Genomic DNA, 20,196 nt, shown 5'->3' with positions numbered 1-20,196 from the left:
CCCACTTCAGCACATCCACCTGATACTTTATGTATGAGTCTGGAAAAGATTTGGCTGTAATCTAAAACTGCCTCCCTGCCTTCAACCCCGCCCTGCCAGGTAATATAAACAAGACAGAAGGGTGTCTTCATGGAAAACATCCAGGGGGACCAGGGATGGCATGGCTCTCCGTGATGTTAGGGATTCCTCCTACCTTTTTGCTCCATCATGCATGCTGTTTATTCCCAGAATCCTTTCATGGCCCAAGATGGCTGCTTCAGCTCTCCCCATCACCACTTGACTTCCAACCAGCAGGAAGGAAAAAAGGGGAAAAGAACATACTTCCTCTCTCTAAGGACACTTCCAAGAAATTATATATACTACTGCCTCTTATATCTTGCTGTCCAGAATTCTGTCACATTGCCATACTGAAGCACAAGAGAGGCTTGAAATATTCTTTTCCTTAGAGCCCATGGGCCCAACTAAAGAAAAGTCCCATTATTTTACAAATAAGGGAGAAGGGATATTAGAGGACAATGTCCTGTCACCACCATCAGCTGGCCATTGAATACTTGGAGCAAATGTCACTGAAAGTATGTCTTTAGTTGTATTTTTCTCCAGATTTGAACTTGAGCTTATACTCCCTTCAGTCTCTAGATGATTTTATCCCAGCCACCTTTCCCAACTACCGGAAGCCTTGCTCACTAAGCCCAACCTGACACAACTAAGCTTTAGACCCAGGCTGCTCCATAAATGCTTGTCAGGGGGGAAAAAAAGGAAAGGAAAGGAAAGGAAAATAATCTTAATTGAAAAGCAAACTGAAAAAAATCATCTCTTAGCCCTCTGTTGACAGCTTTCAGGCAAAATTAGCAAATTAAAGATACTCTGCCTTTCTTACACCCAGAATAATGTCTTGGCAATAACTGAGGGTGCTTTCTCCCCACCCCACCCCACCCCCAATTCAGGGAAAAGGAAATATTATCAAAACAAGACCATCCGGAGGGCTGGTAACACTTGAAATTCAGCAGGTAGGCAAACTTTGCCTCCAAACAGCCCTAAAACCAGAAATGTCTGATTCCTTTCCGATCCCACCAGATTTCTGTTAATGTGATCTGGGTCTGCAGCTAGTAGCAAATGCACACATGGGCCAGCACTTCATAAGCATAAGTGGGAATGAGCATGTCTTGGTGCCAATATATTTTATGTGAGAATTGTTTAATGTTGAAGTTGATTATTCTCAACCGGAGGGGCAGACAGGGTATCAGAATCGTGAGGGATTTTAAACATTAACTGCCACTCCACCTCTCCTCCCCACCCCACATTTGAGCCTTGGATTCAGACTCCACGAAGGACCTATAATGAATTGATTTGCAGGCGAGGTCACAAACTCGTCTCTTTTCAGTGGAATCTAAGCTGACATGTTTTCCTTCAGCCAGTACAGTACGTGTGTGTTCTTAGGACTACATTTGCATTCTTCTAGGTGAGGCTGAAAGCTTCAATTTATTACAGTCCTTTTAATTCCCTAATACCTTGCAGCCAGCAACTGCACCCTTTTACATTTTCATTACAAGGTATATGAAATTTAGACCGCTGATGGAGGCCAAGGACCACACAGAGAGCCTCCTTAGTGTGAGTTAATTCAGGAACTAGAACTTATCAGTAGATATAGTTGAAAGGAGAAGGTGGCATAGTGCATTGGAATGTACAGCAGATTTGAGCATCATTTTTGATACTTAATGGACATGATGAATATGAAAGATCTTCATATTCAGAGACCAGTTGGTGGCAGTCTCCTTGTTCTTTCCTCAACAAATACCCTATGTGAGCATGGATTCTGTCCCTCTAAACTTAGCATCCACTGTGTCGGGGCACATACTGTCCCTCCGTTGCATTAGAGAAATAGATCGTAGAAGGAATTTAATTTGGAAAAGTCTAATGACCCTCAGTTGCCCAACCACTCCTATATTTGGAAGCCAAATGCAAAGAGTACTTACTGGTGGCGATCCATCTGCCTTTGACGGTCATTGCAAATGGGATCTGCAGGGGTCATGTCTGGGCACAGAGCCATTAAGTGTTTTCTGTAATGATTTGGAAGATGAAGTTAAATGTTCAAAGAGCTGACTGCTGTAGGACAGATATGCTTCTTAGGAGAAAACTTGATAATTCTGCTGCTAAAGCAGGAACAGAAGCCACAGGAAGGAAAGAGAAAGCAATGGGTGCACTAATGAGCAGCTTGTTAGTTTCATGCTGTAGCTCCATAGGCAATTAAGTAGCCTGGGTACCATTTCTGGCCAGTTGTGGCAGTTCCACAAAGAGAGAAAAAGATTAAAATGATCACATCTCAGGTTATTTGGTGACTGTGGCTGTGTTATATCTTTGCGAACCTCAAGGAAACAGTCGTGTCCAGCCTAGCCCTGGGACAGAATAATGGAGGGCCCTGTGAGTAAAAGCAAGAGGAGTCTTTGGCTGCCCACAAGTAGGGGGCTAGGCTGATATCTCTTCACCTCAGGTAAGCAGAGTGTTCCTGTCTACCATTATCTTTAGGGAGACATCAGGAATGCTGGGGATGCTAGGCAATCTCCAAATAGAAAACGTGCGCCACTTCTACGGAATAGGTGCCTGGGCAGAGCTACCACCTTTACCATAACAGAGGTGGAAAAGAGGTCGGTGAATATAGGTGTCAATAATACTGAACATACGTGTTACCTGTAGGGCAGGCCATGGCCTGGGGAAGCGAGACCTACAAACAACAAAATAAGGGGACAAGATAGAATGTGCTCTCATCTAAGCATCTGAGATCACAGAGCTTCGAGGCCTTAAGCTTCCAGAAGAGTCAGGTAAAGCAACCAAGGAAATATCTTCCACAAGTTTCTCCAGTCCTGTCATCCATGGGGCAGAGACATCTATGGCAACGTTTGCAAGTAAATGTCTTCTTTCTAAATTAAAGATAACAGAATCTTTCAGTAAATTGTGTCTTTCATTTCCTTTTTCAATGGGCTACACTCTATTTTTACATGCTGGGAAATACACAATTTGAAAATAAAATTATAAAGCTCATCAGATTATAAACATATTTTGAGGCAAACTCAGTAAAACTCTTCCAGCAACCAGCTGTTCCTGCCTTTAAGAACTAGTGTTTGGCACTATATGTCAACTATAATGGAATTAAAATACAAATAAATAAATACATACATACAAATAAATAAATAAGAAATAGTGTTTGGGACAGTGTTCTCTCTCCTGCACCAGAACCCAATGACACCAGTTGAGATACACTGTGCTATAGTGGGTGGGAGCATTGGGGCTGCTCCGCATAGATCTGAGCTTGAGTCCAGCCCCATCATTTACCAGACATGGGAACTCGGGTAGTTGTATGGCTCCTCTTGGCCTCAGGGACCTCACCTATTCTCTAGTGCAGAGACAGAGACAGAGCAGAACAACACTTGCCTGGCGCTGTCCAATAAATATATAACGGGAGCCACATGTGGCATTTAAAATTTTCTAGTAGTCCCATTTTTAAAAGTAAAAAGAAACAGAAAAGTAAAAAGAAAAATAATCTATTTAATCTAATAAATTCAAAATATTACCATATCTGTACATAATCAATATCAAAATTATTGATATACTTTACAATCTTTTTTTAAGATACATCTTCAAAAGCCACTGTGTATTTGACACTTAGAGCACATCTCAATTAGGATAGAACAGCTCAAGTGTATCAGTTAAGAGTAGTTTCGGTTGAAAACCTAAATAACAACGACTTAGACAAGTAGGCTATCCCTACTGTACAGATGAGGTCTGAAGGTAAGCAGATCAGGGTCAGGATAGACACTCCACAGTCGTTGGGTCCCACTGTTTTCCTAGTATGTTCCTCCACCATCTTCAACACACAGCTTCCTGTGTGGTCCAAGATGGCAGCTTAAGTGTCATTTATCACAGCTGTATTCCAGCCAAGAAGGAAAGAAGGGTACCTGTTGTCAGAAGTTGCATACAGCACTTCTACTTGTATTTCTCGAGCAAGAACTTAGTCATTTGGCCATACCTAGCTGCAGGGGAGATTGGGAGCTGTAGTGTTTGTTTCAGACAGCTGCGTATTCAGCTAAACAAAGACAGGAGGGTGGATACTGTGGGAAGATAGGAAGACTTCCATAATACCAGTCTCAAGATTGATGGAGAATTGAATGAGAGTACATAATACAGTCATTAGTATAACAGGAAAAATGCATTAAAGTATGATTTTATTACAATGGTCTCACTCCATTTTTCAAGCCCAGACCAGTCACAGAATTAACAAACAAATATATGCTCAACCCAAATACTGTTCGGTTGATGCATTCTAATATTGCTAAAAGATAAAACAATTACTTTCTTAGGTCCTTGGATTTTGGGTGGTTCTAGATACTTTATCTTCATAAGGACCATAAAAGAAAAAAATTTGCATTATTTAAGCTCCATGAAAAATTGTTATGCTGAGGGAAATGTGCTGAGCAAAATGCATATAAGTTTCTATTGGCCCCCAAAGGCCTAGAGAAGTTAGAGGCATTTGGTGAATTCTAAATACATCTCATCCCTAATTCAAAATGAACATTCAATGACATTCAAAAAGGTTTTGTGAGACTAATGAAAGGGAGACCTCTGATACCTTTGTGATTTTAATGAAGACATATGTGGGTCAATAACAAACATCAGAAAAAAATTTTTTTAATTTAAAAATCTAAGTAGATCTGCATTCATTAGTTTGAGCCAATTAGGTTGACATCAGTCTGTTTAATTATCTATTTGGGCAGATTTCATAATGAATTTTTAATGCTAAGGTGACTTCTCCCAGCTACCCTAATGTCTGTAGGTTATTCATCAGCCTTCTGTATGGTGTGCATGCAGAATGCAGAGTGAGTTAACATTAGCCTAACCCACACAGAGTTAAAAAGGAAAACATTGAAGCTATGAATCCACATTGGAGGAGGAAGAGAACACTGGACTGTGGTTCTGATCCCAGATCTGCTACTGACTTACCTGTAAGACCCTGTACAAGTCTTTTAACTTCTGTTGGTTGAATTGCCTATGTAGAGTAAACAAGTCTGACTAGAAGTTTATTTCAGCAATCTCTATGATTTTCTAAGAATCAAATAATATGAGTTATATGTGTCACTGCTCTCTCCACCATTCAGTGAAAACTCACAACACTGTCCTGTCCTACAGTTTCTTCCCCTCTTCATAAATGTTCTAAGGTTTCAGTCTGATTGATTGTCTCTTGACTGTGCAGTGGGCTGGGAACAGCTGTTTTTCTTGAGAATTGCCAAGTTTGTGCATTGTACAAACCTATAGCTTTAAGTTTAAACAGCTCTCGCCATGTCCCCTGGTGGAAGTATCCTCCCTCTAGGAATAGGGCCTCTACACAATCAGAGCCGAGTTGAGACGATGAGAAAGCACAAATTTCCCAACTGGGTCACTGGGAATGATGGTGAGGGGGCCACTCTTATTTTTACCATTTGGTTAACAGATCCGTGTGTTCTACCTTCTGGGGACATAGCACCACATAAGAGTAAAGTATTTAGGAGATATATCACACCCTGGGGGATGGTACTCCATCATCACATAGTATCATCTCCAAGCTGGCACCCCAGCTGTACCTTCAAAAGGCCATTCCATCAACTTTATCAGGTCAGCAGCTTCCAGATGGTACAGTATGTGATAGGACCAGTGGATCATATGGTCATTTACAGACTATCATTATCTCCTTTATTGTAAGTAGGTCTCATGGTCCCTTGATCTGAATAATCTTGTGCAGGATTGTGTAAGCCCTTAGACAGTGCTGCCAAGTGAGTCCCTGTAGGCAGGAAAAGCAAAACCACACTCAAAATACGTAGCAATTCTAGTTAAGATAAGGCACTGCCCCTTTCAGAGTGAAAGGGGTCCGATGTACTCAACTTGCTGCCAAGTAGCTGCTTAGTGTTCTCAAGGATCAGTGCCATATCAAGTTCTCACTTGATTTTGGTCTCTACTGCTGGAAAGTTGGATGCTTGTGAGCAACAGTTATGATCAGTAATGGAAAGTAGAATCCCACTGGGGCCCATCTATGGCCTCATTCTCTGCTGTCATGGCTTCTCTATTCATGAGCTCATTATGCCAACATTGAGATTGCCAGTGACAAAGGCTGACTGACATGAACTGGCCAAGTCATTCTGTCTACTTAATTGGTCAGTGCCTCTTCCATGATTGGTACTCTTTGATAGACATTATGCAATACAAAGATCCTCACATTTAAATGTCCACTCCCACAGTGACTTGTGCCCAGGTCTTAATTTATAAAGACGACTGAGTGATAAAATGGAGAAGCCGATGACATTGAAGAAAGAATTTATTACTTACATTTCCTGAGAAAAGGGGACATGCCATACCATGCAGGGCCACAAGGGAAGCATCTGGTTTTGGTCAGAAAGCAAAAGCAAGTGTGAGGGGAAAGCCTAGAACAGAACCTTTATTGAGGTTTCCATGGAAAGGCAAACCAGGGAAGAGCTTAGGATTGGCTGGTTTGAATAATTCCATCAGGCTTTGGGGCATAGGAGCTGTCTCTTCTCTAGCTGTCTGATTTCTGGCCCTGGGTTGACTTAGGACAGAAGAAATATTGGTTTGGTATGTGAGTTAGATAAAGGAGGTGGTTGGATCAGACATGAGAGAATGCTCCCAAGTAACTTTCCTATCTTTAGGAATTAGCTACCCCTTGGGAGGGGCAATCTCTCACTGGGTCTGTGAGGCCCACCAAGATGTCAAAACATAAGATACAGAGAATAAAAAGCATAATTAATACATATAGTTCCATTCACAGATCTCTTCCTTCTTCCCAATCTGCCAATCTTTTTCTTTCCAGGAGCCTGACCAACCAAGCATTTGCCCATGAATTTATATATATTCGTACCTAGGGCCACTTTCTTTCCACACTTTTCTTTCTTAGATGACCCTTTGGTGCATTTCCTAAAACTTTATTCATTGAGAGGATTTCCCTTCAATGCTGTCATAAGAGTCCCCTCCTCTTATGACCGTAAGGGTGAGAGGTGCTGGAGAAACACTAGTAGATGACATGAAGGTCGGGTCCCACATACCTTTCTTGTGTCCTCTAGCCCTACTTGTGCCTGATTCCAGATCTATCATTTCCATCTTACAATGGATTGCTGTTGGGCTCACCAAACCCTAATACTTGGTGGGTTTGGTAGAAACCAGCTCATGATGAACAGCTCTGGACACAAAGTCCCTCCATGTCCCATAATCAGACATTTGTCTTTACCAAGACTCAATAACACACCAGGAGTTATTTTTCTTTTTCTGTTTTTGTTTTTTTTTTTTAAGATTTTATTTATTTATTTTGACAGAGAGAGACACAGCGAGAGAGGGAACACAAGCAGGGGGAGTGAGAGAGGGAGAAGCAGGCTCCCCGCTGAGCAGCGAGCCCGATGCGGGGCTTGATCTCAGGACCCTGGGATCATGACCTGAGCCGAAGGCAGACGCTTAACGACTGAGCCACCCAGGCGCCCCAGGAGTTATTTTTCAAATAGTGAATAATTCTCGGCTATAGATGGCATGCTCCAGAACTGTAGGAGTCAATGTTGTAATTTTCCTACTGGGGCTTTCTATAAACCCCAATACAATAACTTCCTCAGTCAGGTACATTTCTAATAGCGTAGCGTCTGCTAATTCATATGGCTGAAGCATCAGGAATGTTTGCACCCAGCCTGGACCTGCTTTGGGCCCCACACAAAGCTAGAAGACTTTGTCACCCAGTAAATGGGTTGGACCAGTATTCCCATTGGAATATCCCAGTGAAATATGATGCCTCCAAAACTTGGAAAGACTACCAGGCACTGTGCATTCTTCTTAGTGGTAGAAAGTTTGAGATGCAGTAATGTGCCTTTTGGAAGAGATATCCTGGAACACCCTAGAGCAGAGGTCATGAAACTCCCTATTTAGGCCAGAGATTAAATATTTTAGGCTTTGTAGGCCAAATAGTCTCTATTGCAACTACTCAATACATAAACAATACCTAAGCAAATGGCTGTGTTCCAATAAAATTTATTTACAAAAACAGATGGTAGGATAGATTTTTCCAACTCCTGTCCTAGACCACTGGACTCCTAAAAACTTCACTAACATGGTGGGCTCCTGATAGGTTTCTCCACCATTCTCTAAAGTACAAGCACCACTTCTTGCTTTTCCAGTTCCATTAACATGATATCATGGGTACGATGAACCAATGTGATGTTCTGTGGAGTGTCCAGATGGTCCAGGTCCCGGATAGAAAAAGTAAGAGATTAATGTAGTCCTAGAGCGAGACCATAAATGTATACAGTGGGCCATCCTATGTGAATGGAAAGTGCTTCTGTTCTTCTTCTTGATTTAAAAATCTGACGAGGGGGCGAGCACCTGGGTGGCTCAGTGGTTAAGCATCTGCCTTTGGCTCAGGTAGCGATCCTAGGGTCCTGGGATCAAGCCCCACATTGGGCTCCCTGCTCAGCTGGGGTTCTGCTTCTCCCTCTCCCTTTCCCTCTGCCCCTCCCCCATCTAGTGCTCTCCCTCCTCTCTCTCACTGTCACTCTCTCTCTCAAATAAATATCTTTTAAAAAAATAAAAATAAAAATCTGATAGGTTTTGTCCAAAACCCTCAGGATCCATTCCCATGTATAATCCTCCAGCTCTCGTACACATTGACTGAATCTTTGCCACTCTTTTGGCCTATAAGCCCCTTCCTACCTTATAAGTCCAAGCATGTCTCTGGCTGGTATATGATGTAACTTGACCCTATTTATAGGTCTGGTATCCTGATTGGGAGGTGAAAATAGACTCCAAGGGGACATGCAGAAGGCTTTGCATTGTCTTTAGGCAAGGGTGGCAGTGCTAGATTTTAACAGGGAAGAGTAGTCTACTTCTGCAGGCCCAGAGAATTCAGGGAAATCTGAAGATTCAAGGTTTCAGGTGCATCAATCAGGAGCCTGACCTTGGTGTGTGGACCTCTCAGAACTGAAAATTCAATCTTCCTTGGAGCTCTGCTCTTCTTATAATTAAGTCCTAGGCCTGATCCTAATTTTTTTCTATCATCTGGTTGTAGATTTTCTTCATAGCCTACCAAGGAGGTCCTCTTGCTTTCATGCTTTGCATTATATTGGTTATTAATCATCCTCATCTTTTTATTGTCTTTCTTAATGTATTAATGGTTCTCAGCAATACCCAAATTCCATCATCCTTATAATAATTATTATCCCAAATCTCTCAAGCATCCAGGATATTGTCATTGCCAGAATATTCCCTTCCTCCAGTATCACATCCCAATTCACCTCAGGGGATAGTTTTAACCATCGCATAATTATAACATTCCAGGAGCTCATCACCAGCTGGACAGTGGGTGGTTCAGCTCCCACAACCCCATTTTAAAGCCTCCTTCCTAAAACACTCTTAGATCCACAGGTTGGCTTCCCTAAGAAATGTACAGTGAGACCCCGAGATTTTCATGCAGCTTTATTAAGGATCACTTCCTGGAACAATGCCTGTGAGCAGCGAAGGAAGCAGGATTGGGCAGAGAGAGAAGTTGGATTATGATGCCGTTGCAACAAAGACCTCAGTCAGTTAGGAGCTCTGGGGCTGGAGTGTCCCCGCAGAGTTGTCCCAAATGAGGCAGGAGGGTCGGGACTTTGTATCTCCTACACTAACCAGCACTGGATGTGAGCGGCTCCCAGGTGGTGGGTATAAACTGGGGTGAGGCAGCTTCCTTTAGCCCAGGGCAATTCCTGCAGAGGGACCCAATGATAAGCAAGCAGAGGCCAACACTTCTGGCATCTGAGTGCTTTGGTGCCAAGGGAGATTTGGGTGATACACGCTATCTGTAACAGGAGTTTACTACCCATTTTATGACCCCAGGGGAAACATTAATGCCTGTGAGCATGGCAGAGCCAAGGATGGAAACGAGCCTGAGAACATGAAGCCATCCCTGAGTGGCCAGATCAATCCTGAGACAGCTTACCTCTAAACTTCTTAAGTAAACAAGATGTCCTTCTAGTTGAAGACACTCTGAGGTATTTTGTCACTTGCAACCCAAAACATTTTAACTCATGCATGCATTATCTCAGTTAATCCTCAGTTCCTCTGTAAGGTAGTTACTATTATGAGACTCACTTCAAAATTACAGAACTAAAGTTTAGGGTTACTTGCCCAAGGTCACACAGCTAGAAATTGGAGAAGCCCAATCTGAAACTGAGCACATTCTAGAGCCAAAGTCCATGCTCTTCACCCTTTTATAGACATCGATGTGACAGCTGATGAAGCTGAAAGAGGGATGTGACTATCCCCCAGGTATGAAGGAAACAGTAGCCTATGTGTAGCTGAAGATCCAATATGCACTAGAAGAGCTGCTCTCAAGAAGCTCACTGTCCCCTGACTCACGGGAGTCGGTTGAGTGGTGCCCCCCACCAATCCTATGTTCATGCCTTAATTTGGAACCTGTAATTGTGACCTTATGTGGGAAGAAGGTCTTTGTAGATACCATTAAGGATCTTGAGATAAAGAGATCACCTTGGGTTATTTGGGTGGGCCCTAAATCCAATGACAAGTGTCCTTATAAGAATGACACAGAGGAGACAGACAGAAGAGGTAATGTGACCATGGGGGACAAGCCAAGACACCAAAGAAAGTACCAGAAGCTGTAAGACCAAGGACAAAATCTCCTCTAAACTTTTAAAGCAGACACAAACCTACCAACTACCATGACTTTGGGCTTCTGGCCTCCAGAACAATGAAAGAATACATTTCTGTTGTTATGTACCATCAAGTTTGTGTTACTTTGTTATGGCAGCCCAAGAAACTAATATACCTGGGGTCCTTCTCTCTTGTTTGTTTATTTATTCATCTATTTGGCAAAATTTGTTTTATTAAAGTGGTATAGAACTGAACCTTCAGTTTCTCCAGGGTATGCCTGCAAAACCCAATTGAAGTTGTTTTTTTTTTTAATTTTTTAATTTAAATTCAATTAGCCAAGGTACAGTACATCATTAGTTTTTGAACACACTTATTTCCCTTTCTCATATAAAGGAATCAGTATGCCTCTCTTCCAAGTTTGGTTGAATGTATTCCTTATGTGGCAGATTTCCAATGGAATCCTTCACACTTTAAGGATTGAGAGTAAACCACTTCCATGATGGATGTTGAGGCACCTGTAGAGGTGTGAATGAGCGTTTTGCTGAGAGGACGGTCCATAGCTATTCTTTCTCAATAGGATATCTATAGAATCCAAAAACTTTAAGAATTCCTGAGAAAGAGTCTGAGCAAATGGAAAAACGAAAGGCAGCTGAGCTCTGAGAGAAATGAGAACAAAGACTATGAGAAATACAAAGAGAATAAGTTTCCAATATTTGGAAGCAGGAAGAACCCAGTGAGTCAGAAGGCTTGAAATCCACGTCTTTAGAAAGAAGCCTTGGTTTCCTCTTGAAATGCAGGCGAGGAAGCAGAAGTTACAAAGGTTTTGCAAAAGAGAGTACAAAAGGCAAAGTCTGGTCAGTCCCAAGTCTGAAGGGGAAAAAAAATGCTCTTTCTGGACAGAGGGCTAGGAGGTTCGAGGGAAGTTCAGATTTCTGTAGTTAAATCTTGCATGTGGTTGAAAAAGGTAAATTCTGTTTCAATAACAAACAAGAAAAACACTGTTTCCAAAGAGTGATTTCTATTATATTGGGAACAAAGGGAGAAAAAACAGGTGACTGAAAGTGGAGAGGTATGAACTTAAGTCAGACTCTAAAAAGGAGAAAGAATGGAACATATTTTCTGAGCCTGTTTATGAAAAGTGGGAGATGAAATTTAGACCAAGTCTTAGAATTCTGGCTGCCAAAACCACAAGCCCCAAATGACAGCTTGAGGCCATGCAAACTGCCTCCCAGGCAGCAAATGGACTGGAGTCACCTGCATTACTCCCCCCCTGACTTGAGAGTGGGTTGGGGGATCCCTGGGGGGAAGGCAGGGGAGAGCGCTGGAGAGCAAGTCTGCTTCCCAGAAAAACTGGCACAGAGTCCAGGTAGGCTTCTTTAACGAAATTACAAAGTGTTTTGATACAAATGAGCTCACAGGTGTTTCCAGTTCAGGCTGGTCCGCTCCTCTGCGGGCACTGGCAAAACCAGGTGAAACCCCCAGCCTGGTTTTCAGCACATAGTTTACGATTTTAACCACAAGAAAACATCCTTCCCAAAATAGGAATCTGGTCCTTGAAAATTTCACAGACGACAGGCTTTCCTGCCACACCACTGGGACATAGCATCTAATAGCTCATGTGCAGTCCCTTACAATAAATGTTTTAAGAGCTCAGGAGAAACAAAAATGCACGTGTGTATAAAATGGGCCCCAATTTCTAAGGATTCTGCTCTAATATGGATTTCTTCTCAGGAGCAACTACAGTGTTTCTAAAACTTACATGACCAAGAGAATATCTAGCAAGAAGGGCCTGATTAAGTTTTTGTTCTCGTTGTTTGTTTGTTTTTAGAAAAAAAAATCACATTAAACTCTAAATTGCTCTTCAAACTGGATCATCAAATCAGCAGAGGAATAAAATGTACCAGCTATTTGGCCATGCAAGTGACATGCTGTAAGTACATTTTGTAACCTGAGTATTCAATGTGGCACAAAACTTTCCTTATCAAATTATTTCTTCCTTCTTATCTCATGTTCTTTCCCAGCAGGCACGAGCCTGTGCCTGGCCTCCAGCATCTTCTAGGGCTCCCTGCGCTCAGACCTCCCATCTCCCATCTCACTCACAAAGGCCAATGACGATTTTCTACTTGGGTCTAATAACACGTGAAAAGAAGGCAAGCTATTTCATTTAGCAAACACATATAGAAATTTCTATGTGTCGGGCATAAATACGACCACAGCACTGTACAGACATTAACCCATTTAGTCCTCAAAAAACCTCTGAGATTCTATTCTCACCTCTATTTTACAGATGAGGACACTTGTCATATAGCTAGTGAGAGGTGGATCCAGGAGTGAAGTGAGTTTGTGAAATTAAACACTATGCATGCTAGCTTAAGGAATAGTACTAAAAAAGGGGGAGAACGAAGCAGAGTTATCAAACAATACTAAGCACTCATATGTAACCATTTATAAAAAATGGAGATTTAAGAAAATTAATAAATGGAGATTTTTTAAATGGAGGAAGGTTATCTAGAATGTTCATGTGGACAGGTTTTCATCATGGGCTTCTAAAATTACAGTTTATGAAGCTTTATGGTATATATCTATATACAATAGCAGTATTAATCAACTGATATAAAGATAATCAGTCAAATCTGTGTACACCTTTAAATCATCAATTATATTTATTTCTCTGATTATAAAAGTAGTAACTCTTCATATTTGGAAGATCCAGAAAAGCACATGGCCAAAAAAAAAAAAAAAATCACTCCTAATCCCACCATCTAGAAATCATCATCACTGATATTTTTTTAAAGATGTATATATTTATTTGAGAGAGAGAGAGAGCCCTCTTGCACAAGCAAACAAGGGGAGGGGCAGAGGGAGAGAGAGAATACTGAAGCAGACTCCCCAAGCATGGAGCCCGATGCAGGACTTGATCCCAGGACCCTGAGACCATGACCCAAGCTGAAACCAATAGTTGGCAACTCAACCAACTGAGACACCCAGGCGCCCCATCACTGATATTTTTATAGAGAGAGTCTCTCGTCTTCTTTCTTTATGGATATTCATTGATTGGTGTATTGACTTAGCATTTATTAAATGTGCTCTTTTGGCCAAAGTGATGCATTATTCAAAGAAAAACAAGTTATATTTTTTTCAGTGTCTACTAAATATTCTCTAAGAGTTGTAAAAGTCATAAAACCAATACATTAAGATTGCAAAAGTACATTTAGAATAGAAATAAGCTCCCAGTGATTCATATACTAGAGCATTCTTAGAAATTCAAATATTCAGTCTAATTGAAGTCACAATGGTGATAGCTTTCAGAATATGATTTCATCATTACCTGAATTGCCCAGAGCAAAGTTTTAGCATCAGTAGGTTGAAAACAATGCTTACTCTTAAATTTGTGCACAAATTAATTGATAGAGCATATCCATTAATTCATGATTATTTTCTTAATACATTGATTCTAAAACTTCTCTAAGATAGGAAGGCACAAGACAACTAAAAGGCAATATTGACTTATGACTATTCTCATACTGCTTAGCATTTGTGAAGTAAACTGTATCCGCCACGCATGTTATAATTACTAATCACAAAACACCTCGCTGAGCTAGTAGTAGAAGAAGTCTTTCCTACAGGAGGAAACTTAACGCTATAAATCAACACTCTAGTTTGAACATTTGCATGGCTACATGCTATGATTTCCAGCATCACAAGAGGCTGAAGGAATTCCTCAGTTGAGAGTAGACTTCCGGTGGTGGTGGCTACAATGTCACAGCTTCGAAGCCAGTTTCCTCTTGACCGTCCCAGTAATTTTGCCATATGGATTGTCCAATGGTAGCAAGACCTGTAGAAAAACCACATGGCAGCTTCAGAGGCATTAAAATAGGCCTCTCCTTTTTTCTGTGAATCAATAGTAAGTCAACAACAAAAACAACAACTCACTAAACAGGAAAATGGATGTGCCCTACAGTCATTCAGTTATTTCAAGTATGGGAATGCCTTATTTTTCTGGCAATAGTTGAGAGATGAGTTGATGGTCCCAAAAATTAAAGAGTTTTGGAAAAATTTTAATCACTGGGATATGAATGTTTCTCAAATGCATTATATATCCCCCTGCTTTCTCAATAGAATGTGGCGAACCTAATTTGACTTTTGCTTGATGATTCACTTTGAACATCAGTCATTGTCCAATGCTCTAATACCGCCAGGCCCTCAGGAACCTGTGAGGTCCTCGGGGCTGTTAGCCCAATACTAAATGGCTCCAGACAGCTGTGAATTTAGAGTGGTTCTGTCTTCCCACCCTGTCATTTGTCACTTCTCTGCAGTTGTCAGTGTGCCCTGACTCCCTGCTTTTCGTGTGTTGCCTTCTCTTTGTAGCCAAGATCAGCTCCAGCCATCCCCAAAGTGCAGACACAGACCTGGGCCAACTTGTTCAGCCTCTCAGGTGCCTTCATGCAGAGCCCTGGCCCGAAGGAACTGGGCCTTCCTGCCTCGGGGTCCCCACCTGTTCTTCAGGTGGGAGCTGAGGAAGCTGCCAATCTGACTTCTTGGGTATAGAGACACAACCGACAAGCCGGCAACAAGTTTTTGAGCTGGGATCGGTGCAAGCCAGAGGTGTTTGGGGGCCCTGAGGAGACCTCCTTTCTCTGCTAGCTTCCTGGGCTAAGCACTGTCCGAGTCATGACACTTGGCCCTTTTCTGTTTGGGGCCCCTTTGTTTTACCTTTGGTGGACATGGCCAGGATTACTTTCAGGTCCCTCTCCTGCTCTTTAGAAGGTAATTGCTTTAAAAGGCTTTATGAGTGGCTCAGTCATTAAGCGTCTGCCTTCCGGCTCAGGTCATGATCCCAGGATCCTGGGATCAAGCCCCACATCAGGCTCCCTGCTCAGCGGGAAGCCTGCTTCTCCCTCTCCCACTCCCCCTGTTTGTGTTCCCTCTCTCGCTGTGTCTCTCTCTGTCAAATAAATAAATAAAACTTTAAAAAAAAAAGACTTTATACTCTAATTAATGGTATTCTGGTATCACCATGCTTTCTTTTCCTTCCACCGCAGTAAACATTGTTGCCTCTCTGCTCAGCTGAGTGAACAGTACCTGGGATCAAGGTTGCTCTCCTCTGCCACTCAGAGTTCTCTAGCAGCTATCCCAGGCACCTAAGCATGACCTTCGTTTCCCAGTGCTGTTCCCCAGCCTCCACCTGCAGCTGTGGTGGTGCAGAACCCCACACAGCCCAGGAACACAATTTGCACAACAGAAACAAGGTGACTGGCCAGAGGACTGTGGCTAAGAAGAAGGCTCCTAGATCAGCAGGCCTAGAATTCTATGGCCGCAGAGCCACGTTGATAGATGGTCCCTCCCCCTACACACTAAAACAAGCTATCAAGATGATGTTTTTCAAATTCTAGAAGCCTATGGAAGGATGGATCAAATAGAGAAATGCTACCATTCTGAAAGTGGTTCGCGAGGGGAAGGACAGTTCTAATCTCCAAGGCCCTACTATTTCAGGCTATTGAGTCAGACACTCCCACTTTGTTTAACCTTCTGTCATGGCTTAAAACAAGTCAAGGTAAGTGTTTTTTTCCAAAACAAGGTTTCCTTTCAAAAAGTACACTTCCTCATCTCACTTTCTATAATTGCAATTGGAAACACGAACACTCTCATTTCTCTGTTGACATTTTCTGTTTATATGCTACTTAAATTGACGACTTAATCCAAAGTTAAAGACGATGAAGGAAAATGAAAATAGAATCTTTTTCTTCTTGTCGTCGCCTCATCATGGAAGAATAATGAAGCCGTGACCTTGGGTGGCACTTTTCAGAGAAGTAGATCTCAGAGCTGTCTCTTCTGGCACACTCTGTGCTTGCCTTGTCTTTTACTCCCTGCAGCCTCCAACCCTCCTCCACAATCCCTCATCCACTTTTAGCGTACTCCAGCCTCAGGTACCGAAAGGCCCAGAGTCTAAGAGGACTCTAATCAGTGGCAACTATAAATACTTCAAAAGCAACAACTGTGAAGAGTTTTGCTTGGCGATACTATCATCTCAAATTTATAAAGACAAGTAAGGGTGTGGGGCAGGAGGGTGGATATGCTTTAAATATTTTTAAAGTTCTCTTACCTCTTCCTTGTTGATCAGTCCCATTTTGGACATGTCTATGTTAAAGTAGTGCATGTTGGGCAGGCTGATTTCCATGTCTTCTATCTGGAATCCGAAGTAATATGGATCACATTGGGCAATTGAATCTCTCTCCCTCTATCACTCCTCCCCTGCAACCCACCTGCCCAGTAGCCCATTACTCAAGTTCTACCTCTGTCCCTGAGACACCCTCTGGTGATCCTCTACTCCTCGACACAGTTGTCTCCTTATAGTCCTATTATTAGATGGTGGACCCACCCTTTTCCCCTCCGAGTACACAATCTGTTCTCAGAAAAGTAAGAGTTCCTTGGGTCAGAAAGCTATGAGACCTTCGGTATCCAACTGGCCTCCTGGTGCTGGCCAGTCAACCTCTTAAATTCTTCCTCAGTCCATTTCCTCCTCTCTAGGCCTGTCCCAAACATTTGCAGGCCCTGGGGTAAGGATATAATTGGAGGCCCACATACCAGATGTTTAAAGATATGAATAAAAAAATTAAAAAATAAAGTTATGAATCAAGCAAGAAACTTTTAAGCGAAATATGTTCTATCCTTCCAACTTGACAAATATACCTTCATAACAACCTGGAAGGCCAGGATGTCATTTAGAATTCTCTGACTGCTTACAATGCCATGCCAGGATGTGGTAGTATGTGAAGAGCCAGACCCCAGCCCCTGGCCCATCCCACCTTCTCTTTTGGACTCACATGGGTGGACACCCTTGCTTACATGTCAAGTCTCATCCTTACCTCCTGCAAACATCTGCCCCTTCACCTACTCTCAGGCCTAAGGGTGTATACACTGAAGGCATAATCTGCCTCCAGAGGATGGATCTGAGGAAGAGGTTTGCACAGTTTCTGAAAGTAGTCTCAGGGTTATTTGGGCAGTTAATTCTGGACTGCAAGGATTCAGAGAATGATCTAGAAAGGGATGTGTGGGTCCCTGAAGGTTTTGTTGCTTTGGCCCCATTGACTCTTCATCCAGTGAAGAGAGGTACAGCCAGAGAAAGCCTTGGAAAGTGCTGAGCCATGGCAGGTATCCCTCTTGCCCAGGTCTAAGGGTGGTACACTTCCTCTCCAGCCCATCATGGAACTAAGTTCAGGCCCTTCTTGCGAGATTTCTGCTTCCCAAAAGCCTCCAACAGGTCTCCTTGTCTGTAATCTATTGTTCTTTTAATTTATCACCCTTTTTTAGAGTGATCTTTCTAGAGTGCAAATCCAGTAGAGCCACACCTTGCTTAAACCTCTCCGTGACTCCCAAGAGCTTTCAAGTTAAAGTACAGACTATAAACAAGCCCACAAAGATCCTCCTGATCTGGTTCCTGCCTCATCCCTAGGCACATGGAAAGACTTTCACTCATGGAGCTTCACATATGGCAATCCTCAACAGCAAATGACCGTTCTATGATGCCTCCTTCTCTCTATACCTACCACGCTCCCTCACCCTTGAGGGTGAACCCAGAAAACCCCTACTTGTCCCTTAAGACTCAACCCAAACACCTCTCCCTCAGAAAGCCTGGCTGGTCCTATGCCCCATACCTGAGTTAGATGCCTTTCCCTGTATTTCCATAATAGTCTATGCTCTACTGCATCATTAATTTACTTATTTTTTTTCTTTTATTCAATGATGGACTCTTTGAGGGTAGGCACCCTGTCTAATTTGTCTTTGTATTCTTCATGTGTTAACCGAGATATAATAACCATCCAATAACATCGGATGGATGGATGGATGGAATCTGTCTGCATCTATCTTTCATTCCCTGGCTACCCTGAAACATAGACCCTTGGCCTAATTATTCCTCAATCAGGGCATTTCAGTGTCCTGATATGAGGCTTAAATTGTGGCAGGTTGAAAAGACCCACAGAATTTTCAACAAGCCTAAAGAACTATAGCAGTGGCCTGTGTTTTCAGGTTGGACAGATTTTTCCATTTTTTGCTCTCTTCTCACTTGCTATAACAAGCTTTTGAACAACAACAGATGTCATTTTTCATGTGTCTTCCACTGTCTTATTTTAACTCTCAACTCTTTGTCAGAGCTGACGGGAGACACAACAAGTTCTCTTAGTCTTCAAGATAGCAAGTGACAAAACATACCTCAGGAACCCGGCTCAAAGAGTGCACCTGGATGTCATAGAGGGTCTTCTGGACAGAGGGTGAGTACTCTCCTTTGTCATAGGGTCCAGCAAATTTCTCCAGGACAATGTCCCGAACAGTATCCCTAAAACACAGAAAAGAGACCTGAGGACTCGTAGAGTGGTCTTTTAGGAATACACTATAAAGCGGGGAAGTGGTGACCTTCTGTCCCCCCAGAAAACAATTTTATTGCTGGTTTTAGAAGAGATTAATATCCTGCAATGCCTTCCTCCTGAAAACACCTCACTTCGATTTCCCTACACACACACACACACACACACCCTATTCAACAAAAGTATTGTCACTAGGCTATCTTCATCATCTGGAACTAGGGTCCACTGGGCATTCCAGAGTAAATCTTCCTCACATTTGAAGAACCCATGAAGAGGACTTCTAAGTACGCTAGTGCTCTTACTGCTCAGCTTGGCCATTTCTCTGCATTATTATATTTTTAGGGGTTTTATTCTGTGCCAGGCTCCGTGTTAAGGATTTTATGTGATTACTTCATTGAATTCTCTCAATATACCTGAGGCAGGTACTATCATTATTCCCAATTTAGACATGAGCAATCTTTTTTTTTTAAAGATTTTATTTATTTATTTGAGAGAGAGAGAGAATGAGAGAGAGAGAGCACATGAGAGGGGGGAAGGTCAGAGGGAGAAGCAGACTCCCTGCTGAGCAGGGAGCCCGATGTGGGACTCGATCCTGGGACTCCAGGATCATGACCGGAGCCGAAGGCAGTTGCTTAACCAACTGAGCCACCCAGGCATCCTAGACATGAGCAATCTTAAAATGTAAATGATCCACACTAAGTCCCTCTCCTTAGTGGGAGGCCCAACTAAGACCCTGATTCTGCCATGTCCAATTTTGTGCTCTTTCCAACAGAAATACATCAGCCTGCGGCCAATGGGGAACACTTAAAAAAGGAAAAAGAAGATTGAGGTGAGGTTCTCTGTAAGCATTTTCAAACCCATCATGTAATAAAAGGAGTAGAGCAAAACTACGCCAGTAGGAGGAAGCTACCAGGGGGCAGATTCCAGCTTATCAGAAAGTAACGTTTCTAACAATTAGAACGTCAGCAGAGGAATGAGATGCCTGGTCAAAAAGCAAACTCAGAGTCCAGAGGCCTAATTACTGCTTGTCAAGGATATTATAATAATAATCACACCTTTACATTGTTAAGGCATTTATCATTTATAAACTGCTTCTGTGAATATCGTCTCATTTTGAGTTTAGCCTACAGTGACCAACTGTCCCAGTTTACCTATGACCAAGGGGTTTCCTGGGACA

General features: G+C 42.4%; 1 protein-coding gene across 1 annotated transcript in view; it reads right to left on the bottom strand.

Moving 5' to 3' along the window:
- Nucleotides 1-14,319: 14,319 nt before the first annotated feature.
- Nucleotides 14,320-20,196, bottom strand: part of LOC123860322 (uricase) — a 30,341-nt gene continuing 24,464 nt past the window's right edge. The window contains exons 6-8 of the mRNA XM_064587535.1: nt 18,868-18,991; nt 16,760-16,843; nt 14,320-14,491 (exon numbers count right to left, since the gene is read on the bottom strand). Coding sequence (XP_064443605.1) covers nt 14,417-14,491; nt 16,760-16,843; nt 18,868-18,991 — 283 coding nt within the window. The 3' untranslated portion in view covers nt 14,320-14,416. The remainder of the gene's footprint in view (nt 14,492-16,759; nt 16,844-18,867; nt 18,992-20,196) is intronic.

Source organism: Mirounga angustirostris, unplaced genomic scaffold (genome assembly GCF_029215605.1).
Source record: "Mirounga angustirostris isolate CCGP_5_RB_7025 unplaced genomic scaffold, mMirAng1.0.hap1 SCAF_4, whole genome shotgun sequence".
NCBI lineage: Eukaryota > Metazoa > Chordata > Mammalia > Carnivora > Phocidae > Mirounga > Mirounga angustirostris.
Note: the sequence above shows the minus strand (reverse complement) of the source record. Positions and strands in the feature narration are given on the sequence as shown.